At 42.4% G+C, this 26190-nt stretch overlaps 1 protein-coding gene across 1 annotated transcript; it reads left to right on the top strand.

The window, feature by feature from the left end:
- The first annotated feature begins 2282 nt into the window (after nt 1-2282).
- Nucleotides 2283-19285, top strand: edaradd (EDAR-associated death domain). Its single transcript, XM_079280767.1, has 6 exons — nt 2283-2455; nt 10864-10922; nt 11331-11373; nt 12590-12660; nt 15172-15220; nt 18520-19285. Exons 1-6 carry the CDS (start codon nt 2398-2400, stop codon nt 18906-18908), a joined length of 669 nt encoding a protein of 222 aa, XP_079136893.1. The 5' UTR covers nt 2283-2397; the 3' UTR covers nt 18909-19285.
- The last annotated feature ends 6905 nt before the right edge of the window (nt 19286-26190 follow it).

Raw genomic sequence — 26190 nt, 5'->3', positions numbered from 1 at the left:
TGGGGAAAAAACGCATTTTTGTCGCACGTTAAGTGTTTCCTGGATGATAAAGAGAGCTACGAGCATGTGTCGCACATTACTGCTAAATGAGCTGATTTTAATTGTTTTAACAAGTTATTTTAATGTTTGAATGTTCTCTCGCTATTATTGCATTTAAAGTCATTCCATCTAACCACATATTGTCAAATCAGGAAACGTCCTCGCTATTGTGCAACACCAATGTATGACATTTAATTAAAATAAACATACAAAAATGTGATGAGCTTGTATGTTGTTGTGTGAAAGAGCTATGTTTATAATGGAGACAAGAACAAGTCGATGCTTAAACAGGAAGCATTATAGCCTGCATTGGCTTTGGACAGGGTAAAAGTGTCTTATCCCCCTAAATCAATACACACACACACACACACACCTCCGAACATAATGGTCCCTCATTATTTTTACTTTAATGCATCAGTTTTACCTAAACATGTCACCATGAATCGAGTAGCAACATTTAGAGGTTGCCTTATAAATCTAAAAGGTAAATGAACACTAAACCACATAGGGCAATAAACAAAAAAACATGCATTGCTCCCTGTGGGTTCAATTTTGCAAGTCTTTTACAATTGTTATAAAACAATATTTTCCATCATGTATCAACTCAATGGCTTGTTCACTGGCAGTGAAACTTTGCCCGTGTCCATTCACAACGAGGACATAATAAAGTTGTCCAGGCCACACCAGTTGAGCCCTGTTTAGACCTCAAAGGTCATATCTTGTATCTAAATACACCTGCGTCACCTGACACGTCCCGCATCTTAAAGGGGAATTATACCATTTCTCGACCTGACCTTTACAGTCAATTTTGGATCAATAGGTAAAGTAGAATAGCCACCATTACTTTAGAGGACATTTTACAGTCAGACAGAAGAAAATGTGACCTTAATATAACAACCAGCAGCTTTTGGTCACATGCACAGACTTTTTAAGGGACAATCAAATGTAAAAAGAGGAACCTCTTTTGGGGATAGAGAATGGTCATGCAGGCCTCACAGATGCCTCTCTGGTGTGATATTAGGACAGAAATTAAGCAGGGAAGTATTGCATAGAGCACCAAGTCCAGCACTTTTTTTGGAAACTTGGGGGCAGCAGGTTCATAAAACATCTGTGAAAATCTGTGAAAAATGCACAATATCATAGAGAACAAGGTGAGGTCATCAGTATAGTTTTGTCTGACTACCAGTCCAAAACACAAATATATCCAATGTATTAAGTAAGGTAACTTATATATTGCAAATTCTCATATTTTCCATGCAGAGCTACGGTTATTGTTTGCAGTAAGTAAACTGTATAAGTAGGCATCGGTCTGGTTGGTGATCAATCGAAATTCTGAAATGTGGTAAAAAGAAATCAAGGTCGCTAAATTACTGAACGTATGCAATACTGCATTTATCTCTCAATACAGTAAAAGTACATGAGGATATTGTCTGAGTCCCTGTAGAGCAGCAGTAGCAGCATTTAGTGTCAAGGTATGTTTGATCAGCAGAGACTACTTTGATTATTGATTTGATTAATACTGGCCCGGGTCTCAAGAAGGTCTGTGTGAGTGTAGGCACTTGTTTAGTGTGGAGGCAGGCCACAGCAGAGTGACTCATATGTTCATATCTGGTAATCCTGTCAGTCATAAATATATATATATATATAGTTTGTGACTGAGGGAAAGAAAGTCAGTTGGATTTGATGAAAGGGGAAAGAAACTTTTCAAAACGTCTTACCTTTGTATTTACAAGTAGCTCACAGATGACTCTCTTTCAAAGAAAAATTGATCTTTAAAACAAGATTTTTATGGCATTTCTATTTTCACATCTTCTATTATGACATGTAACTTTACTTTATAAAGACAAAAACGCTGTTTTGACTTGAACTGACCAGCTGGTGGCGCAGGATGCAAGTCTAGGAATGACCAAAGTCATACTCTGGGGAACACTAAAGTTCCAAATTTCATGGCAATACATTCAGTTTTTGTAGATATATTTATGGCCACAAGTATGTGGACAATAACGTTACACTCTGAATCAAAGTGGCGGGGCTGAAACATGTGCATTGTCAGGCCTGCTATTGGATTGAATGGTTCAAAGCTGCACTTCAAGCTGCGAGAAGGTGTGCAGCGCTTTTACGTATTCGCCTATTAACGACTTTCGAAATGAATATTATAACATTTCCGAGGGGACTTTGAAGGCAGCATTGGTCCTTGTGCGCTACCTTTTCATCGCCAAGGTGTTTCATTGGTGTGAGCTGCCGCCGCTGGGCTGCTGTCGGCGCGTGTTCTGACTTCCGACTGAAGGATTACAGTTAGTTTTGAACCTGTTAACGTTACATACGGACTTTATATCTTACCTTGATACATTCCGCTGTATGGCGGACGTCATAGATTCAACAATGAGCAGTCTGAGGGCGTTTAAGGAACCATTTGGTAAGTCAGATATTTCAATGTCTTCATAGATTCACTATCTATATTCAGTAGTTTAAACATACAGTATCTTACAGTGTTAACTATTTTAGTCAACTCCGCTTTCATTTGTTTTACATCATCTTAATGAACGTTGAAAACTGTAGGCTAACGTTGAGACCTCCGAAGTGGATCTTGTCATGCTGTATGTCGTATTGTCTTTTTATAAAATACAAATCATATTTTACCATTTTATTTTACCATTTTAAATATTTCATTTTATTAGCTTAATTGATATATATATATATATATATATATATATATATATATATATGATTATAATTCGTTATTTCTAAATTATATTTCGTTAGTTTGAGGGAAAACAGTAGGTGTTTCCTGGTTCGCCATCTGCAACCACAACCATGAAAGTTTCCACAGTGTAAAAATTCCCTCACTGTAATAATAATAATAATATACCATGTGGTGATAAAGGTGGGTCAATAAAGAGTTTGTAGGTGTGCATAAAAAGTCCATGGTTCTTTGCACAAAGCTACAGTACTGTTGTAGTGTTTGTATACACCCACAAACAACTGAATGTCCTGTTCACACGTCAGCTGTATGCACGGTCTGTGTGTGGAGACCATTGTATCAATCACACTTGTTTCAAAAGCTCTTCCATACTGCCAATTATGTCATTGTTTTGGAAAATATTAAATTCCTTGATCCCCTTGATTCAAAGTTTTACTAAAACAGACTAAAATACACATTCATCATTTTTTTTGGAATGTGATCATACATTAAACCCCCAAATTCTCCCAAATACCTTGCTGTCCTCACTGCTAGCTACAACCCAGGTGGCAGATCCCAAACTTGTTGTCAACAGTGCCTGGTATATACAGCATTAGTAAATTATTTATAACCATTAATAAGGACGTTAGTCACAACCTTTAGCTAAACCCTGCCAAAAGGGTGCTTTATTATTCCCTCATTGTCTGCATAGGATTCAGTGATATGGGACAACACATCTATGATCATATGATTGTACGCTTTCTATTTTATCCTTGTTTTCAGTGACAGTCGGTGAGGGCAGAAGCTCTTGTCTGCTCTCCAGCATGTTGTTTTTGATGAGAGCCAAATGCATTAGTTTCTACAGTAAACTCACTAGTCTGTAGGCCTTGTTCAGCTGAAGAACTTCTCGGATACATTTTGATTCTGTTCCATACACACATTCATGTTTCCATCAAAGAAGTGTGGCTTTCCAACACCTGCTGTCTCAGCTCAGAAGCAAACATGACCTCATGGCCTGTGTATATGAATGTACTATATCATTTCCTTTAGGTGTAATAATATTTAAACTGGAGATTTAAGTTGGTTTAGTTGTAACTTATCTGTTTATTGGATTTTCATTTGTTTATTTGGAGACTTTATGCATGACAAAACATCATATTCTTCTTATCAAGTGACAAAGATTGAGAACAGGGAAATGAATGGTATCGTCTGTCACCAAAACCTGTTTGCATGTAATCCAGGAGTCAACTTGTGATCAGCTTTTAGTTATTTAATAGCACAAGACTGGTTATGGACCTTTCATACCACAGCTGAGCAAAGCCAAGTCACTAATGCATTTACACTCATTGCAGCTGTGACAGTGGTACTGGTGAGCAGATGACATGTCACCTTTCTTTCAACCTTTTTACTGACCTTCCGTGCACAGTGGCTGGAAACTGTTGGACTTCATGTGAGTAGCTTTGTGCCTGGAGGTGTATGGGTTGACTAATATTTTAGATTTAGATTTTAGATTTTTTATTGGCTCGCATTAATTGAGATATGTGTGGTTTAAAGTTGATCTCTTCACTGAAACTTGAAAGAAGTATTTTCTATCGGCTTTGTAGGTGTTTTTGAAAGGGTTGTGCACCCAAATGACACACAAACATATTTTGTCATGTATCTAGCCATGCAGATAGTTTGCATCTTGTCCATCTCCATTTTGGTTTTTGATTGTCGCCATCTTGTTTTTATTGTGGTAACAACCTGTCAATCACAAGGTAGCCCCGCACTAAAGCATATGCTTTATGGTCTATTTTGCTGTAAATGGACCATAATTTACGAAATTAACATGGTCAATTATAAATAGGGGTGTAACGGTTCACAAAACTCACGGTTGGGTTGGGTACGATACAGTGGAGCCACGGTTCGGTACGTTTCGGTACAGTAGAAAACTATAAATGCAGAGAAATGTACTTGATTTTAAAATATATTTATTCATTACAACTAACATCATGAAGTTATTCTTTGACTTTGAACAATGATGGAACTATACCTGAGTGACTCATCTTCTGGGGTGTCTTCTTAGCAACACATAAGCATAAAAAACAAAAACTGCTCCTTATGTAGTAAGTAGTTAATGTTATGTAGTATTGTTACTTACATCTTGCAAAAGTGATTTTTAATCTCAATGGGACTGCACATCGGCATGGACTACAGGAGCCGGGGATTGAACTGCCGATCTTTTGGCCACCCCTAATCGGGGAACATGATACTACCAAACCTGGCAACTCTTCACTGTGATGACATTACATTACATTACAGTCATTTAGCGTAGACGCTTTTATCCAAAGCGACTTACAATTCAGATTCTATCATAATTCTACACCGTAGGCACAGCTACAGGAGCAATTTTGGGGTTAAGTGTCTTGCTCAAGGACACATCGACATGCGACTAGTGGAGCCTGATCTAACCGTAACCGTATCGAACCCCGCTTTCAGTCTTTATGCTAAGCTAAGCTAATCACATCCTGACTTCAGCTTTATACTTAACACACAAGATAAGATTGTTGTCAAACTTCTAATGTAACTCCCAGTGAGAAAATGAGTAAGTGTAAATCCCCAAATGGTACCCAGTGCACCTATTCAGTGGCACAGACACTTCAGTACATTAAGCTGTTAAAAAGGTTTTTATGTGGCTCAATTCATAGAGAAACATCCAGTGTTGCTTGGAAGAAATGTCATTAAAGAGGTAGTATAAGCATTAAAATACCTGTCTTATCCAAGAATACACAGATGCAGTGACAGAGACACTTTCAGCTATGTACCAGAGAGTCTGTACAAGGTGCTCTCAGTCTAGACTTCACTGTGGCATGGGTCAGGTATTGGTATGCCATTCACCTCCATTCATGTGTGGAAACAAACTCATGATGAAGCAAACAGCCCACGACACAGACTGGAGACATGGGTGGTCAAAACGGAGAAAAGCTAGGTTCACCTGTGTGGAATTATGGCCCTTAGCAAGTTATTATGATGTGGTTTGTATTTCATCTCTTGAACTTTATCCAGAGCGTGCCGTTACATGCCCCTGCATTCCCAGAGAGGGAGAAACAATGCTCAACTGATCTGGGGTTCGACTTACACTTGATAATTGGGTAACTGGCTGTAAGTCCTAATACTTAATGCGCTGTATGTCAAGAAGAATACCACCCAGGGGTGCAAGGTTGAGTTGTGTACTGGTAGTTTTGCATCTTTTAACATATTAACGAGAAATCACCTGCAGCTTACATTACTGCATAATTTCCCGAAAAACATGATGGCTTTATAGGTTGATTTTCTAAAACCATTACTTTACTGAAACCCTGCTTGAGATAGGTAACCCATTACAGTGAGCAATTGCTTGCCTTTACATTACAATTGTATTATGTGGTAATACTATTTTAAACTTGGGCAGTTTTTGAAAGCTTTCTTTTTTCTTATGCATTCAAGGATTTTAAGGTTCGTCTGCCCCTTTTATACCGCAAGGACTGTTTTTCAGACAAATATTTGATAACAAATCGAACAATTCATTGATTAATAGAGAATCTAATTGACTTTCTAATAAAAAATATTCATTAAAGCCCTTAAGTTTTTATCTGTGCCTCTATATACCAACAACTACCATCACAGTTTTATACGGATTCAGTTGAAAAATGTAGGTTAAGAATCTCTGAAGTCAGAGATTACATTTTCAAGGGAGCAAAAAGGGGCTCAGTGAGTCCACATCAGACAATTTCACATTTCACCCAATTCCATCATTCAGTGCCAGCCGAGAAGCATCATGCCCTTTATGTAGTGAGGTAGAAAGAAAGGGTGTGGAGTGACACATATTTCTGCCAATAAAAAAATGGAAAACGAACACAAGTGTGTAGTATGTTCAGCGTGTCAGTCAGCCATGAATTATCGATTCAACACTCATACACCCCCATAACCAGTAGAGACTAATATAGACCATAGAAAGACCGAAAGCAACTTTGGAGCAAAGTGCAACATGTCAATATTTCCGAGTACACTTGTGTAGGCTGGTCTACAAAACTATGGTGGAGGGGTTTTACCTTGAATTTCCTCTGTAGTGGGTTACACCGTCTGTCACCTCCTGTGTTCTCTGCTGTTTAAAAAAAGTGAAAAGGTTTAATTCCATTATGAGAAATCCACTGATAGTACAAGATAAGACAGTGGAAGCACACCTAATAAATCATGTAGAGATGTACCTTACTGGCAGCCAGGAAATGCAGCACCAAACACTGGAAAATACCACTTTGACATGTTAGGCCGACAGTAGTGTGTGTGTGCGTGTGCGTGTGCGTGTGCGTGTGCGTGTGCGCGCGCGCGCGCGCGTGCGTGTGTGTTGTTTGAAGAGGCACAGTAATGATGCACATGTGGGCAAAAAAGGAAGTGAAAAAGCATAGCCTAGCAGCGGGTGTGCTTGCTCATATACGTGAGCTTTTTCGGGTTGGCTCGTCCTGATTGCGCGGTTATGCTTATGCACATTTGGGTAAATGTCTGCAGAGCCTTTGTGAGTTAGAACCTCTGCTTTGGGAAGTGCAGCAGATTTACTGTTTTCTTCAAGACGTTTCCCCTTTTGTGTATGTAGTATCTGTAATGTACTGTAGTTTAGTGGAACATATTGTAGCTTAACATGGCCCCAGTAAATCTGACCAATGTCCCCTTAAAATGTTGCACAGATGGATAACCTTGTTCGGTTTTTTAGAAGTGGTTCAAAATCTTTACTCTGAGGACAATCCAAAAAATCTGTACTGAAGAGTGTTTTGATTTCAGACGGAAAATCAAGTGAGTACTTGTCGTCCACTGTTTCTTGCCACACTTATTATTTCAGACTGCCTGTATTCTTCATATAACATTTCCAAATTTCTAACTATAAAGCAAGGAATCTGTCTTTATGAATCCCTACAAGCAAAACTTCCGCTCCGAACAAGCAAGTTGTTCCTCCGCAATAACATGAGCATTTTCTTTTCTTCCATCAGACATTTATAATATATTGCACAGTGGCGGGCCGTCAGGGCCTGCAAGGCCTTCTCTGCTGGCCTAAACAGAATCACAAAGCTATATCTATTTTATAATTTTATAAGTTTCCTACACGACATGTATTATAATTTATAAAAATATTTTTCCCATTATCTTATTTTCTCATTGCACAGCTACTGTCTTCCTCAGTTGCTCTGCTTCCAGTGCAGCTTGTTTTAAGTAGAGCTTTTATCCAATCAGATCTCACCTCTGTGTCTCTAGGTAAGAACAGAGACGGAGGCCTGCACCCATTTGCAGTTTAAGTGAACGGGGACGATATTGTTGATTGTCATATTCTTCAACCAATCATATCTTTAGTTTGACATGTTGGGCGTATTCTTTTACGTATCAGAGCCTGCTCGCCGGCCTATAATGACGTCAGGATTAGTGCAGCTCAGTGTCTGCCGCGAGGTGCAGAGTGCGCTGTGATTGGTCAGTGGGCGAGCACGTGACTATCGTGAAATGAAATTTAACAGCAGAGGCATGTCGGGTAGTGAATCACATCACGTGATGCAGCTCAGCCAATCAAATATGGGCATTCTGACTGAGTGAGATGCACCGTGACACAGGAGACTTGAGGAAAGACACTGCAGAGCAGTACGGTCAATGTTCAAGTTGTGAAAGTAAAATCATAAGACGATCTCTTTGGGCCGCAACTTGTCATTAAGGAGTGATGGTGGGTCCCACAGCCAGACCAGCTGAGAACCACTGTCCTCCATGAGCGCAGAAAACATTATATTTTCCTGAATATAAGCTTCTGCATTTTCCAGATGCTCTAGTACTATTCAAACGTATTGCAAGTCTCGTACCGAACGTTACGTACATTTAATACGTACATAGGTACATACATTTAATACGTACATAGTTACAGCCGTAGAAACTGATAATATCTGTGGCGCCATCATGGTGGAAGGAAGAGGAAGGATCATCAGAGGAAGGTGGTATTTCAGCTGCAGGACAACAGTGAAGGCCTAGGTATAAAATGCACGGCCCGCCACTGACATTGCACCATACAGAAACATCGACAACAACTGCAATTGGGGTAGCAATTCAAAGAGAAGTCTTGTTTTATTCTATATTTGTCTCATTGTCCTATGAAAAGGCCCAAAACCAATAATATCTTACTCCACCTCAGGCTGTTATTCTCAAACTTGCACAAAGACACTTTTTACTACATTTTTTGTATTTCTCAATTCTCAATTCAAGGTATTCATTTCTTTGAAGTGTCACTGTAAAAATGTTGTGTGATTTTTTAACAAGTCACACAATAATGCTTGACACAACTTGGACTTGATGTGTAGGATAACTATCCATCAGTAGCAATATCTGGGTTCTTCTAATCAATAAAAAAAGATTTTCATAAGCTGTAAAGTTTGAAGTCTTTGGCCCATTTGTTTTATATACAGTATTTAGTATACGAAAGGCATCAACTGTAGGACGGTGTATGAGGGTTTGATCCAAAGTAAACTCCAGTGTGTGTGTGGCTCCTGATTGTGTTTGAAAGAGTTGATGGCACAGAGGAAGAAGATTATCAGGCTTTGATACTCACACAAGACTCCATTAACTGTTGGTTTGATCTATTCACGGATTAAAAAATATAGAATATCCTATATGGTCATCATAATCCTTTAGAAACCATTTTTTATTGTCATATATATTTTTACACATACACGAAATGTATCTCTGCATTTGACCCATCCCTGTATATGGAGGGAGCAGTGGGCTGCCAGTGATCAGCGCCCGGGGAGCCGGGGGTTCAGTGTATTGCTCAGGTACACTTCGACACGTGACACGTCCCAGTCGGGGATCGAACCGTTGACCTTCCGGTTCCCAGACGACCCTCTTAACCCAGTGAGCCACGGTCGCCCCCTTAACGGTTCCCTGTGGGGTGTGTGCCCTTTAGTGGGGCAATAGAGCAATGTTGTTATATGTTTGGGTCTCAGCAGTGATATACAGGCTGCTTACACGGTCTCTGTGACCCACATACATGACTGCTCTCTCTCAAGGGAACATCACCTTGAAAGCTGCATGGAGGAAATGGCCTGCTTACACCTGGTCACTTCATCCTAATTCTAGTTTTCCATGCAAAATAACGTTTCATCGTCAGAGTGTAACCCAAGAAAGGCCAGAGGAGTTCTTTATTTGGAGCCCTTTGGATACAATGGCTTCACAGTGATGTGGACTGATGAAGGCCACATAGCCCCACCCCGGGGCTGAAAAGCTGCCTTTGTGCTGCTCTCCCAACTCATCCGTGAATGTGCTTGTTAGAAATATTCCTTTTCAGTGCCGAAGGCATTTCTGTAAGGATTACAGATACTTGAACCCAAAAGCACAACTCGGAGACAAAATACAAGTTCAGTTCTTTTATTTGAGTTCAGGCAGGGTCATAACCGGGAGGTCAGTCAAACAGGCGAACAAATCCAATAAGGGGCAGGCAAAAATCCAAGGTCTAAAACAGGCAGACAGGGTCGGAACAGGAACAATATCAAGGTACGCTGGAGAACTTGGCAATAATACACAAGACAATCTGGCAAGTGCAAGTGAGGGGACCTAAATAGTGGGGGCTAATGAGGGGATGGGCTGCAGGTGAGATGGGTGTGGAGGACCAGGTGAGGGGAATGAGAGGTGATCGGGTCTGAATGGTAGGATCTGAAATGACAGGAGAGTTCATTAAACAAGCAGACAGGATGAAAACAAACTGATATGAAGGGGAATTTGGGACAATTTCATTTAAAAGTGTTCCGTGTTGGAACAGTTGTTTCATTGTTCCTCAGAACGTTTATGCACTAAAACCTGCTTTGCTGGGTAAACACACGACTGACTGCAAGGCTGACTTAAATCAATATCATGAAAAAGTCTTCCTGCTTTTACAAATGACAGTTTAGCTCCTGTTAATACTCATGATGTGTCATTGCTACCCAGTTTCACTGCCTACATTAACTTGTCCAACACGTCACACTCACTACTAGAATATACTCGCTGGCTGGAGGAAGTGGTTTTTCTGTGCATCTCCGCAGTTGATAGTTTGGTGAGGAAGAGGATGAAAAGAGTAGAGGTGACAGCATGTAGATGCGACATTGAAGCATTTCCTTTTTTTGTAACAGACAGAAGCAGCTCTGAACCTGTGGAGGACACAGACACCACCAGCTTTGTGGCAGAATTTGTAAGCACCTTTTCTTTGATCTTTCCTCTACTCATGTTGTTTAGCTGCCTCATTGTCTTGACTTGTCTTCTCTCCAGTTTGCTTTGCACTGATTTTTCATTGTTCCTCCTCAGAAAGCAGTCTTACAGTAATCTGCCAAGAAATGTACCATAACTGAACACACTGTGCTGTGATTGGTAGAGCCCGAGGGCTCACTGAAGAACAGGTTGCAGCAGGCTGTTCTCTGTCTTTGCACACTAGAGTCATGTTCTTCCACAGGCACAGACCACATCTTGAATGTTGCTGCAGTCTTATGAACAGACTGCAGACAATAAAGCCCAGAAGAAAAGGGTTCACCAAGCAGGTTCCTCTCCTAAGCTTTATTCATGTTCTCTAACGTTATCGTGTCTGCCCTTGTCTCTCCCACAGTCCCTGGAGGCCAATTATCCAGTGCAGGTGACAGATCCTAATGGTAAATGAGGGTCACACCACAATGGTCCCTTTTACAAAGCATGTCATACACACTGTACATTCTCAAGTCAAAGTCAGAGTGGCCAGCACAAACAGAAAAGGGCATGGTAAAAAACACATAGGGGGGGATAGCCTTTATTATAATAGCTCACATGGTAAACTCAGCATTATGTATTGCCACAGCACTAACTCCATCATACATCTATCCATCCATCGAATAGTTTCCAGTTGCTTTGTTCAATCCCTAGAAGGCTTTTGTTGTGAAACATTTGTGCAGGAAGTGTTGAGCTTCATTGATGAGAGATTAACAGCGATGAGAAACTGCCAAAATGGAAGTGACTTGATAAAGATTAGTGTACTTGTAAAAAGAGGTGTTGAGTTTGTGTCAGATAAAAGTTGAAACTTGAGTTGTGTTTCAGCAGCCAGGTTACAAACATGACAAACAAACAAGGTGTGCAATAACTAGAACATGACAAATGAACTACTATCATAGAAATAGAAAACAAAAACTGAGACTGAAACTCTGTATGACATGGAGGAATGTTGAGTTAGCATCGACATCTAATTCAAACAGGAACAGAAAACAGTCCTCTGAGATAACTATCGTAAAATATGTGAATAAAACACAGGAACCTGGGTCTAATTTACAGCTGCACCAAATGACAACCCTGTTTTCTCCAAATATTCCTTCCAATACAACTAAACTACATTCTGAGTTGTGTTTCTAGGGGAACATGTTCTCTCTCAGATTACGGTCGCAGTTTTAAACACGTTGTGAATTTAAACAAAACTAATTGGTTATATTTTGCAAAAACATCATGATTTGTTTAGAATAAGAATGTTTGCTTCATTAGTTAAGTTACAACTGTAACTTAAAATAAGTGAACTTTGACTTTCACCCGGGACACAAACAGCAGTGTCCCGGGTGAAAGTCCTGTGTTGACTCATCTAGCCAGACACCCTCTTTATGTAGACTATGATGAGAAACATATTTATGATATGTGAAAAACAAACGTAAATGTGATTTTTAGGAGACCAGGCTTGAAAGGCCTCTCTGCTGTTGAGGTACACTGAGGCCAGGCCTCTATTTGAGAATTGTCAGTACATTTTAAGCTGTCTTCTGTTGTTGTGGAGAAAGTTCAAACACATTTGTCAGTGGTTATTAGTATTCCTGCAGTGTTTTATTTCATCAGAATACACTAATGTGTCTCATGCAGATGCTGTGACACTTCACCTGAGCTCCATGGCCTCTGGATTCCTGAGCCCCTCCTCAGACAGAATAAGACAGGTCAGTATGGGTGCCTTTAATGCAACCTGTGTTTGAAGGTCCCTTATCGTCATCTTTCACAGAGACATCACGAAACAAATATAGATTTACACAGAATGATGTTACACAAGTGACAAAAAGCTGAATGTATAGCTTCTCAGGCCCCCTGATCTTCCTCTCTCTTCTTCTTTCTTAAAGGTCAGGTAGTTTAATGCTGATGAATATTCAACCACAAACTGTTCCACCTGTGGGAAGCAAGCACGCTTTCTTATCATGAAGGGCAACATGATGTATTTAAAATACTGAATGTATCAGTCGTTTTGAAGATGCTCTTATTTCCTTTGAGGTTATTTTTAAAAAGTGAATTGGTTGAGAAGGTCCGATGAATCACACTGTTCCATTCAAACTGACCACCGATGCACGTTTAACCTGCGTCACTGAGTTAGCGTAGATGCAATACAGTTTTTTCCTTTGATTCATTTCCTCGCGTCAAATCTTTTAGAATAGACCGTCCAACGTTCACATCATTTCTCTAACAAACTTAATCCAGTCTTTCCCCAAATATTTGAATGAGTGTGGAAACATGTTTTAAGTGGTTGTTTGATTGATAAGACAAGTGAAAAGTCTGAAAACCTTGACTTATGCGGAAAATATTATATAATGCACATACGTTTTAGGCCTATCCAGTGGCAGTTATTGATAGGCATTAAACAGAATAGTCAACAAGATACATTGGCATAATAAACAGCCAATGAGATTAGAAAGATTCACACTAGCAGCAACAAACAAGCAATAAAGATCTTTCTTAGTCCCCTGTGGTTCTTAACAAAAACATGTCGAACAATTATTTCAATTTATTAGGCATGAGTAAAATCAGTCAGTTTATATCTATGTATAACTGCCACCCACGTGTGGTCTGATGTCTAACAATTAGGATGCTGGGCAAGAACTCGGCCTGAAAAGTCTGTGCCTTAAATAATATATTAGTGTATTCTCCAAACATATGACCGCCATCAACCAATCACCAATCACTGTCATTACTATGCGGATTTGGATCGAAATGCATATAAACCTACCGAGGCAGAGGTGCACTCAGTGGGTAGCTACTTCTTCGTTGAGGCGGTGAGCGTGCAGGATGTGGTTTTGTCCCACTGAACTGAAGGTGCAGCTGTGAGTATTGCTAATAACACAGCAGGAACACAGAAGGCAGAAAGTGTGTTAACCTCATTCTCTGTCGTGCAGCTTTCTAAGAGACAACATTGTTCAAAAATAGACTTGTAAGGAAATGTAAATGTTCGCAGTGGGACTTGAAAAGAGAATTGGTCCATTCCCCTCCGTCCAATCACCACTACAATGTATACATCCCTCCAGGTGTAGTGTCCTGATTCTCTGCCTTGATGTGCCGTCGTGTGCAACGTGGCTTTTGTTGAGGCATGTTTAACTAAACGTATCCACAGTTTGAGGCACATAACTTGCATAAGTGGAGACATGCACCTACCACAACCAAACGCATGTCAAAAAGAAACTGGAGAAAGCCCTGCTGTTCGAAAACCAATATAATGTGACAACAGCCTACTGCTGAAGGTAGTCAAATTAGCCGGATGTCAACATGGAAAAACAGCTGATTTGTCTGTTTATGAAGTTTTGAAAATGTAACCAATAAACCAAACTGTTTTGTGGAGCTTTCAGGTGAATTCTACAGCGTTTTCCACTTCACAATATTAGGCCTATACCTTAGTCCAAAACTTTAAGGGAGTAGAACCAGAATAGATGGTAAAAGGAGGGAAACAGTATATACAGTATATACCCCCAATATATAATATAATATCAATATAAAGTTAAATATTAAGGGCTATTCTCAATCATACAGAATCAAAGCCAGCAGGTGCTCTGCAGATTTACAGATACATATTTAACTTAAAAACAAACAATGAACACATTGTGACACAAGAGGGTGGGCACTTACATTAACTTTCATGATGTGAAAAACACAGTGAAAGGCTTAAAGTTATAAGATGAGAACACCAACAAATCCCAGACCGGACACCGCTGTGGTAGAGACCTGTCAATCACTGTGTAGCCCCGCCCTAAAGCATCCCCTGCTTTATGGTCTGTGTGACTCTAAATGGACCATCATGTACTAAATGAACATCATGCTGTATTGAAGAAGACTTGAAACTAGAGATTGAGACTATAAACTCATGTTTACAATGTTTACTGAGGTAATAAATCAAGAGAGAAGTAGAGTCATTTTCTATAGACTTCTATACAACCAGAGGAGTCGCCCCCTGCTGGTCAGTAGAGAGAAGTAGAGTCATTTTCTCATAGACTTCTATACAACCAGAGAATGAATGCAAGTGCAAGGCACTTCTGCATTGACTTATCTTCCTTTTATATTTACATTGTCATACTAACTCATGTGTAATGTGCTGGTGTGTAAAGGGATGCGTGTGAGGACAATGGTGACTGCATGTGAGTAAACAGGATGTGATGTAACTAGTATTAATCATTTGTGTTTCTCTTTTATTGTAGCCAGTTCAAGATGTTGAAGAATGCACCTGCCCAACATCTACATCACCAGGTATATTAATTGTTGTAATGTTAGTAAAATCATGACTGAATCCTTCTGCATTAAAAATGCCTTCATTTGTTATTGGATTTTTAACTTGCCCAAAAATATTCACAGCCTTATCATCAGCCTTATCAATGCAGGACATTTCATTTTGAAATCATACTGAATTACCGGTAGTTTGCTGTGAAATAACAGCAACAGTTTTTTAAAACATTTTGTAGGTGGAATAAATATTAGGGCAACAACTGCTTTACACAAATGCACAGCCAGCTCAGTGTCACACTTTTGCGAGTGTGACAGTCAGTGTCTATCTGTGGACTTAGGGTGGATGTGTCCTCTTAGTGTCCCCACTGGGCACAGATGTGTCTAATAAAGTCTTTCTTCAAAAGGCAGACATTGAAATTCCACAGTTTCTATCCTCCTAAAATAAATACTTACTTCTGCCAGCTATAAGCAAATGAAGACAACAGTAGTGAGCCCTCCAATCCATTGTTGTTATTGTAGACACACGGAAGGCGCGTTTAACAGCGTTACCAGGTGCCTATTATTCAGGCACCTGGGATAAAAAGCTGCGCACGCAGCATGAGGAACAACCCATTCCAGCTGGCAGATATCTTTTCTTTCTTTCATTAATGTCAGTCTGCGTTAAATACATGGAGGAGGAGTTGATCATTTTAGTGCAGGGCTACCCCGACTATGGGGCGACCGTGGCTTACTGGGTAGAGAGGGTTGTCCGCCAACCGAAAGGTCACCGGTTCGATCCTCGGCTGCACCGTGTCCTGTGTCGAAGTGTCCCTGAGCAAGACACTGTACACCTAACTGCTCCCCGGGCGCCTGTCATTGGCAGCCCACTGCTCCCTATATATACAGGGATGGGTCAAATGCAGAGAATAATTTCCCCACTGTGGACTAATAAAGGAATGTTTCTTCTTCTTCTATCCCACCTCGTCACAACATCCGGTTGCAAGGTCGGCCAAACTGACAGACAAATCAAGCAGTAAAGCTACTGTGAGCCATTGACAGGGCTGGAAATCCATTTATCTTTGTTCTGACTTTGTTTAGTTTAATCAGCGAGGCTTATTACATCATCGTCATCACATCGGGCAGGTTTTGGTTGCTTAGTAATGTTGGGAACGTAAAGGAGCGTGTTATCAGCGTTATCAGCATTATCAGCATCTAAGAAACTAAATTCTCGACATCAATAGAATTATTAATGTCAGTAACAATTATTAATGATTATTAATAATAACGGGGCACCATCCTGCGAACAGGGACCAATAACCAAACGATAAAACTAATTCTCATAATTAGTAGTCACTCATAATGTCAGTAGTCTGAGTACTATTACACATTCAGAGTGACAGTGAAGGTTTAAGTTCGAGCACAGACCACATATACAGTTATTATCACAATACGCACGCACAAAGTAATCACAGACAGCTGCTCTTTGAAATATAACAGTTTATTATGTTCTAATACTAATGATCTAGTCAACTAATATCTAAACTAACAACAACTATACATTCATGAGCACGCTATCTAAAATCAACAGACGATTGAAAAGAGGGGGGGGGAGTGTGTGTGTGTGTGTGTGTGTGTGTGTGTGTGTGTGTGTGTGTGTGTGTGTGTGTGTGTGTGTGTGTGTGTGTGTGTGTGTGTGTGTGTGTGTGTGTGTGTGTGTGTGTGTGTGTGTATGAGCAAAGGGGGGGAGCGAGGGAACAGCTCAGTGACGTGTGACGTAGTTGGGACGTGGTGACGTCTCTCATGCGCGAGACCCAAAATGGCGGATAGCCAACAGGAGACCCGGCGTCTACACGTGCCGGTAGCTGTTCAGCACGTAGCTAGATGAGCTCAAAGATATATGTGTGTGTGTGAGTCAGTAAAAGGGAAGGGAACAAAACAAAATGAAATAAAACAAGCGATTACAATCCTCTGCGCTGCGCGAGAGTACTGAAGATTGCTCTCTCAGCCAGGGGAGCAGGAACAGCGACTCTTTGTCTCAGCCGGCGGTTCTGACCTCCTGAACTGATGAGAAGCAGCTTCGACCTCACTGCGGCTCGCTCAACACAGATCACAGTCGCATGGAATACACGCTACTTCTACACAATCCCAACGATCTCAGCGATCGTTAGTGTCGGCGATTATTAAGCATACCTCGTTATAAAAATGAACAGTACTTTAAGCACATAAACAAGATAAAATAAACACAAATGAACTCTCTCTAACTCTGCCCAGACTCTATTTTGCCTTACGGTACGATGCAATCGTGGTGATTGAGGGGAGTCTTCTGAGGGGTTTCTTCTGAGCTTCGGTGGGCTCAGGCTGCGGCTGCGGGCCGCAGAAGGTGTTCTCTCGGGGGGAGAGAATCGCTGTCGTCTCGATAAGGGACTTTCGCGTCCTTATGGCCGGAGCAGACGAGGCGCTTGGTGGAGAGTGGAAGTTCTCAGTCTCTCTTTCTGAAGGAGTCTTGCTTCTTCACATCTGCAGGATTAAAAGGGTTCGCTTCGTGGATGCGAACAAAGATAAAATAGACAGTTTGGTGAATTCGGCCAGCGAATATAACTGTGAAACCTAGGATTTTGGTTAAAAGAGGAACAACGTTGGATGTGCCTCCTTCCACCCCGGAGGGGATCGGTGGAAAAAGCATTGAGGTGGGGGCTGCAGGTAGTTTTGTAGAACAGTGGCTGAACCACAGGGGTCCTGGGGTGTCTTGGCTCTCGGCCAATGAGGTTGCAGCGGTGCTTTCAGGTGACTTCAGGAACCCATAGTTTTTGGGGCGGGGAGGAAACTCACACCCTAATGTGAAATTCCTTCAGAGGAGGTTTGGTGCTCATCAAACCACAATCAGGATGAAACCTTTGCTTGCAAAAGGGAAGGCCTGACTCTCTTTGTCCCACATGTTGAAGCCATATGGTCAGACCCCAACAGTAATGGCAGGAGCGCAACCTCCCCAAGCACCTTGGATAAAAGGATTAAAGTGGAAAGGCTAGCACTATTGATGTGACAGCACCCTACACATGTTAACAGGAACAGTATAGTTACAACTATATGTCTGATAGCTGACAATAGATACAGGTGGGAGACATGGGGGGGGCGGGGACCACGAGGTCACAGGGACACCCAAAATGGCCATACTTTGCAATAGCCTTCAGGCGGCCGATAGTCTAAGTTAGTTAATTAAGTCTAAATTAATGAAACTTTAGTTGAGATATTTATTCCATTTCAGATTTTATGTCAGTCCACTGTAATTTGCAATGTACACATTCTCTTGTGCTAACTTAATCTTCCTTGTCCATCTCTGAGCGTAGACTACCCCAAAGAACTGCAGTTACTAAGCAGCCCCTGTGAAAAGTGCTGCTGTCCAGCACCTCCTCCCAAGATAAGTGACCTCATGAACGACAAAGATCTCCTGGACTTATTGCGGCTCAAGCTGGATCCGAATCACTGCACCATCAAAAACTGGAAGAACTTTGCAAGTCGCTGGGGGATGAGCTACGATGAACTGACCCTGCTGGAGCACCGGACCCAGGGCTCCTTGTCCCACAGCCCCACCCAGGAGTTCCTGCTACGCTACAACCAGAAGACGGTCACTGAGCTTACCGAACTTTGCCGCATCTACCAGCGCATCGATGTGCTACGACTGCTGCAGAGCTGGATAGAGAAAGACTGGCCGTCACGCTGGCAACAGGCTCATTAACTCCCTGTATATTTTCCTTTGGTCAGGGTTGTACTTGTTAGGGATTTCTTCTACTACGTAAGCTTTTCATCGTTCGTAACTTTAGTACCGTAAGTGATCTTAAGAAAAAGATAAAACAATGACCAACAGACAGTACAGACAGAATAGCACTTACAAGACTTACAGCTGATTAACAGGTTTTTTTAGCCATGCTAGCCACCTGGCTCTATGGCAATGTTGTTTTGTCTGATGGCCAATCTGTTGTTCTGTCGGTTGTTCCACCACTTTGGTCCCTGGTTATTTAACTGTTAGATAGAGCACACAAACATTTTGTACAAATATTCATGATTTTAATTACCTGAATTTCTCCATTTGGGATCAATAAAGGCTTATCTGGTCCCCAGGGCATGAATCCTATGACTTTGGGGAGCTCCTTACTTTTCCGATAGCGCCATCAGTAGGTCAAGGTTTTCTCTTATCCAGCGTTACAGCTCAACATTCACGACATGGATTAGTACATATTTTTGTACATTCATGGTTCCTAGATAATGTATCCTAATGACTAGTGATCTCCTGACTAGCACAACCAAAAGGTTGACATTTATAGTTTTGAGCGTAATGTCATAAAAACTATTGGATGGTTTGCCAAGAAATTTGGTGCAGGCATTCATGTTCACCTCGGGATGAATTATAATAAATTTGGGGATCCTCTGCTTTTTTCTGAAGCACCATCATCAAATTTGAATTTGTCTAATACTCTGTTTTTTGACGAATTTTTTGCTGAAGTCAAACTCCCATCAGCCTCAGCTATACTTTGTGTTTTGTGATATTAGCATTTTAACATGCCAATTTAAGATGGTAAACATAGTAAAAATGATACCTGCTAAACATTGGCATGTTAGCATCTTCATCATGTGCATGTTAGCATTTAGATCAAGTATTCATAGAATCAGAATCAGAACCGTTTATTGCCATGGCATGTTGAACATACAAGGAATTTGACATGAAGGGAGGTGCTTAACATTTAACAATCAACAACAATCAACACAGTGCAAAGTAGAAACATATTACAATTTACAGAAAGATATAAAATAAAGTGAAATATAAAATAAAATGCACAAACAAACAGATAACAGGACTATAAACAAGTGAGATGTAAGTGTAGTGTAAAAGTTTCGAGTGTAATTAAATAAGAACCTAGAAGGGATGTGCAGTGGAATGACCCGTAGGAAATTGTCCTGGGGATGACAGTCAGTGGGGGTCCCAGGCTGTTAATGAGCCCGACTGCAGATGGGAAGAAACTGTTCATGTGGCGTGAGGTCTTGGTCCTGATGGACCTCAGCCTCCTGCCAGATGGAAGGGGCATGAACAGTTTGTGTCCAGGGTGAGAGGGGTCGCTTACAATCTTTCTTGCTCGCTTCAGGGTCCTTGAAGCGAACAAGTCCTGGAGGGACGGCAGATTGCAGCCAATCACCCTCTCAACAGAGCAAATGATGCGCTGCAGTCTGCCCTTGTCCTTGGCAGTGGCTGCAGCGTACCAGACCGTGATGGAGGAGCAGAGGATGGACTCAATGATGGCTGTGCAGAAATGCACCAACATTGTCTTTGGCAGGTTGAATTTCTTCAGCTGCCTCAGGAAGTACATCCTCTGCTGAGCCTTCTTGGTGATGGAGCTGATGTTCAGCTCCCACTTGAGGTCCTGGGATATGATGGCGGGATAGGAAGCGGAAGGACTCCACAGCGTCGACGGGGGAGTCACACAAGGTGATAGGGGCATGTGGGGCTGCAATCTTCCGGAAATCCACAACCATCTCCACTGTCTTTAGAGCGTTGAGCTCTAGGTTGTTCAGACCGCACCAGGTCACCAGATGGTCAGTCTCCCACCTGTAGGCGGAGTTATCCCCACCAGAGATGAGTCCAATGAGGGTGGTGTCATCCGCGAACTTCAGGAGCTTGATGGACTGGTGACTGGAGATGCAGCTGTTGGTGTACAGGGAGAAGAGCAGAGGGGAAAGAACGTAGCCTTGGGGGGAGCCGGTGCTGATGGTCCTGGAGGCTGAGACGTGCTTTCCCAGCTGAATGTGCTGCTTCCTGTCAGACAGGAAGTCTGTGATCCACTTGCAGGTGGAGTCGGGCACGTGCAGCTGGGAGAGCTTGTCGTGCAGCAGAGATGGTATGATAGTGTTGAAAGCAGAGCTGAAGTCCACAAACAGGATCCTGGCGTCGGTTCCTAGGGAGTCCAGATACTGGAGGATGAAATGAAGGGCCAAGTTGACTGCATCGTCTACAGACCTGTTGGCTCTGTAGATGAACTGCAGGTGGTCCAGGAGTGGGTCGGTGACGGTTTTAAGGTGGGACAGGACAAGGCGCTCAAAGCGACGGGCCTGTAGTCATTAACCTAGGTTTTGGGGACGGGATGATGGTGGAGGCCTTGAAGCAGGCTGGTATGTGGCATGTCTCCAGGGAGGTGTTGAAGGTGTCTGTAAACACCGGAGACAGCTGATCAGCACAATGCTTCAGGGTGGAGGGGGAGTCCGGGCAGGCTGCTTTGCGGGGGTTTTGTCTTTTAAAAAGCCTGTTGACGTCTCTCTCCAGAACAGAGAGTCGTCACTGGGGAGGGGGGTGGGGGGGACACTGGGATGGGTGGTACAGAGGCATGAGCCCCTGCTGGGCTGGGGGAGGGGGACCTGATGGTCTGGGGCTGGTTGATGGGGCCATGGGGGATGGAGTCAGGACTGTTCCATTATCTATCAAAGTGACAGTAGAACTCATTCAGCTCGTCTGCCAGGCGGAGGTCGTTCATAGAGTTGGGGGTTTTAGGTTTGTAATTGGTGATCTGTCTGAGGCCTCTCCAGACAGAAGCAGAGCACTTGCAGAGAGCTGGTGTTGCAGTTTCTCAGAGTACAGTCATTTAGCATCTCTTACCGCCTTACGAAACCTGTATTTTGCCTCACATGTCCTTGTCCCCATTCCTAAATGCCTGATCCTTGTGCAGCCTTAGCTGTCTGAGTTCTGCTGTAAACCAGGATTTGTCATTGTTATAACTCACCCTGGTGCTTGATGGAACACAGCTGTCACAGAAGCTGATGTATGAAGTCACAGCCTCTGTGTACTCATCCAGACGAGCAGTCCTGAAAACATCCCAGTCTGTACAGTCTAAGCACGCCCGAAGATCCTCTTCACTGGTCCACTGCTTGAATTTCCTCACCACAGGTTTACAGAGCTTTAATTTCTGCCTGTATGCAGGAATAAGATGGACAATGACGTGGTCAGAGAGTCCCAGTGCAGCACGAGGGACGGTGTGATAGGCCCCGCTGATTGTGGTGTAACAGTGATCTAGAATGTTCTCCTCTCTGGTTGGGCATTTAATGAACTGTCTGTATTTGGGGAGTTCGTGGCTGAGGTTTATTTTGTTAAAGTCACCAAGGACAATAACTAGAGAGTCCGGGTTGGTCCGCTCCACACACCGTATCTGGTCAGCGAGCGCACGCTGTGCCTCCTGCACGTTGCCCTGCAGTGGAATAATCACGACCAGTATGAATGAAGCAAACTCAAGGGGGGAGTAAAAGGGTTTACATTTTATGATAAAATATTCCAGATCAGGAGAACAGTGCTGCAGACCCACTGTCACATCGTTGCACCAGCCACTGTTGGTATAAAAACAGATTCCTCCACCCCTCGATTTACCGGAGAGCTCCATGTCGCGATCCGCTCTGAACAGCTGGAAGCCAGCCAGCTGGAGCGCAGAATCCGGTATCGATCCACAGAGCCAAGTCTCAGTGAAGCACAAAATGTAAGATGAAGAAAAGTCTCTGTCTTTCCCCACCAGCAGCTAAAGTTCGTCCAGTTTGTTGCACAGTGAGCGGACGTTTGTTAAGATAGAAGTTTTTACCTCATAACAAAGAGGAGGCCGGAGCCATGTGGCCGGCTTCCTTGTGCCGTCGACACACTGCAATAATAACGCTACCAAAACTGGTTTACAATTATAAGGAATTTAATTCCACTGATGTAAGTACATTTACAGTAACATTGGAGTACATACTCCTAATGACATATTAAAACAATAAAACCCCATTTGCAAAAACCTCGCTCGGCTCCTCCGGTGAAAACACGTCTGTCGTCCGAGGGCCATGGCACAGAGAGAGAGCGAGGGAAAAAGTCTTTTAAATTAAACCTCCCACATCTGTTCGAAACACCTCCTCCTCCGTTTATCCCGATTCCTATTGGCTACCTTCCAGGAGTGTATTCACTTGTCTGGCTCTGAGTTTATTTTTACATTCAATGACTTTCAGTTACGTTTTAAACCCTTCTATAATAATCCTTCAAAATGAAAGTTATACTTCTGCAACTTGGCAGAAGTTTCATGCTTCTGCATGTTTATGTTTATCTTAATTATGCATTCTCAAAACCCTTATGATTATGACTAATTATGAATTATTAATTATGAATTATTAAACACTTTTATTATATCTACTAACTACAGTTTTTTACTCAAATTTCTTACAATTCCCCCCTAACTCACAGTTCACTGTGAGTTAGCTACTCAAATGTAGTTTGTTATTCAAATGTAGTTGGTTATTCAAATGTAGTTATTTACTCAATGTCCCTGGAGACCTCCCCCCTACTCAATCCAGGGAGAGGCTTCCTATCTATCTAAACAGAGGCAAACAATTCATGCACACAGATATCATTTCAAGTATTTCTGTTCAGTTCGTTTCAAGATAGAGTGCGTTGAAAGTCACTGCCTTCCATGTCTTGGGGCTGGCAGGATCAGGATACAGCCTGTAGGCTAGAGAACACATACTGAGAAGCCTTGACTGTTCTTTTACACGACAAAATTACATTTCTTAATCTTTACACCTTAAAATCCCTTTATAACCCAATTAAACAAAAAATGTAATCTCCAAATACTCATCCGAAACAATCCGTCTATTTCCCAAATTTCCAACATCTCACTGGATGTTTTAGAAGTCCATCTGGGCCTTTATCAGGTCCTTCAGGATCTCCGAGAGGATGGTCAGGAACCGCTTGTGAAGTTCCGATATGGCACCGCTGGTGGCCTCATCTAGACTGTGGCCATCAGAAGCTCCAATTCGTCCTCATCCTCGTCACATAACTGGTTGCCTGGACTGGTGTCTGGCTCATCGGTGAAGCAATAAACCCCTGTAGAGGTCCACGGATGCAAGGGAACCCCCATCCACAGACAACTAGGCGGTCTATGATGACAGCACACAGAATAATTACGATTGCCAAAAATGTATGTTTTCACTGGCCAAGCATACTTCCCAACCAGTCGGTGAATGGATCAGTGGCACCAGAGTTGTCTGCTAGCTCTAGGCTGAGTGCTGTCAGTCCCTCCAGCGCCCTGGTCACCGATCCATCAGGAGCTGTGTTATTTGGAATGAAAGTACAGCACGCAGACCCAAACATCTGGCACACGCCACTTTTCTCTGCTAAATCATATCTAATGCCATTCTGTTCTGCAAGGTCATTAAACTAGTCTTCGCCAGCTGTGCATGCAGTCCTGATATGGCGTCACTGGTGAAGTTTACTAAACGCTGTTGGTTATAGTAAATGTAGTTGATCCAATCGACATTTTTATTAATCGTCACCCTCTGAGAGAAAACAGATTCTAAATCTGCTGCTATTTGATTTCTGGCTTGAAAGTCATTAGACACCCCCCTTGGCAGTCTTATGACATCTTATGTACACTTGGTCATCAAAGGCTCCCTTCGGGCCACCGGCATCTCTTTTGGATCTTCTGTTAGCATGTGGGCGTGGAGAGATGAGTTCTCCATAAGTTGCATCAGTGACAGGCAAGATATGGAATGACAATATAAGTTGCACCAACGCACCTGTCCAATCTTTAGGCAGGATTGGATGTATGGTTCTTCCTCCACACCATCACCATAAATCAGCTCTGGGTGCTGTCTGTCTTAACACACTGTTATATAGATAGTCGCTAGCATTGTGACTGTTGCTACAATTTGCTTCAATAATACTGCCTACATTGGGCCCCATAGCTGTATCTGAGGCTATACAATCAAATGGACCCTCTGAAACCTTGAACAGAGGTGGGGTATTATATTCTACAGGTGGGTAATGCCAGTGTAGCCTCTGACAAGTGTGATGGAGAGGCAAAGTGTCATCAGTAAACAGAGTTAAAATACAACTAAATTCAGGACTTATGAGTCTGAATCTTGAAGGAACTGGTGTTGCTAGGGGTTGCTAGGTCCTGATCACACAATACAATCTGTACTACTGACTTGAAGCCGTCTATTGTACCCACCATAAATTCCCATCTGCCATTCCAGTTTCCACCCCTTACCTCATTCTCTGCGTCAGTCGTATGTCGAACCTGGTCTTTTTACAGGCTTAACAATAATCCTAATGAGCCCTTGTGGGGCAGGACTATCAGTAGCCTTTCCCTGTATTACGTAAAGTCCTCAGTCAGTCAATTTAGGTAAGTCTTAAAGGATTACATCTACCCACCCCCTTTGTACACATCACAGGCATAATATGATAACAGCTTCCCATACTTATGTGTGGCAGGCCCACACTCGTCAGTTATGATGCACACGGTTTTGGTCATCCACCCGCAGGCGTGTTCATACTTGGGACTGGAGACTACTTCACAGAAGTCGAACTGGACCGTTGATGTCGTACCTTCTTTGAACATAAGAGTGAGAGTTACATTTTCATAGGTGAGTGTCGTCAGAGAAGCCTCTCGTGGACTTGCGCGGCTGAAGCCTGGTGCACGTGGGATCAGTTTGATTAGCTACTGAGGCTAAATGTCGAATCCTGATGTAGTCATGCATGTGATCTGGTTCCTGTCTGTGGTTAATTCCACATACTAAGAGGTAAACTACTGAACTCAGGAATAAAATAATTACAGACTTCCATAACCCACTGAACCTAGAGTCTCCTACTGGACGCCCTCGCTTAAACTGTGGGGAAAAACGTCATCTTCAGTACTGTCTAACCCCTCTTTTGAGGTGTCTTTGGCTTCAAATTTTCCGGTCTGATGTTCAATCCTGTCTCTGCGAGTGTCTTACTCGTTACCTTCGCTGCTGCACAGTGAGTGAGGTGGTGCCAAGTTGCTCCAGTTTTACCTTTCACCTTTACTGCATGTGAGGTTGCCAATACTACCTCCCATGGACCGGTCCACCTTGGTTCACTCCACCTGCGCTCATGGACTCTTATCCACACCAGACTGCCTGGTGACACGTCAGCCTGCTTCCTTTCGTCAGCTGCTGCTTCTGCGTTTGTCACCTGAGAAAACAACACTCGGCTCATGTTAGTT

The sequence above is a fragment of the Melanostigma gelatinosum genome, assembly GCF_949748355.1.
Source record: "Melanostigma gelatinosum genome assembly, chromosome: 12".
NCBI classification, from domain to species: Eukaryota; Metazoa; Chordata; class Actinopteri; order Perciformes; family Zoarcidae; genus Melanostigma; species Melanostigma gelatinosum.
Note: the sequence above shows the minus strand (reverse complement) of the source record. Positions and strands in the feature narration are given on the sequence as shown.

What these genes read in the sequence shown, in the direction of transcription:
- edaradd (XM_079280767.1), top strand. Translation starts at nt 2,398, where the DNA reads ATGGCGGACGTCATAGATTCAACAATGAGCAGTCTGAGGGCGTTTAAG. An exon ending in GGCGTTTAAGGAACCATTTG is followed by an intron (nt 2,456 to 10,863) that starts GTAAGTCAGATA and finishes TTTTTGTAACAG; the next exon opens with ACAGAAGCAGCTCTGAACCT. An exon ending in CCCAACATCTACATCACCAG is followed by an intron (nt 15,221 to 18,519) that starts GTATATTAATTG and finishes CTCTGAGCGTAG; the next exon opens with ACTACCCCAAAGAACTGCAG.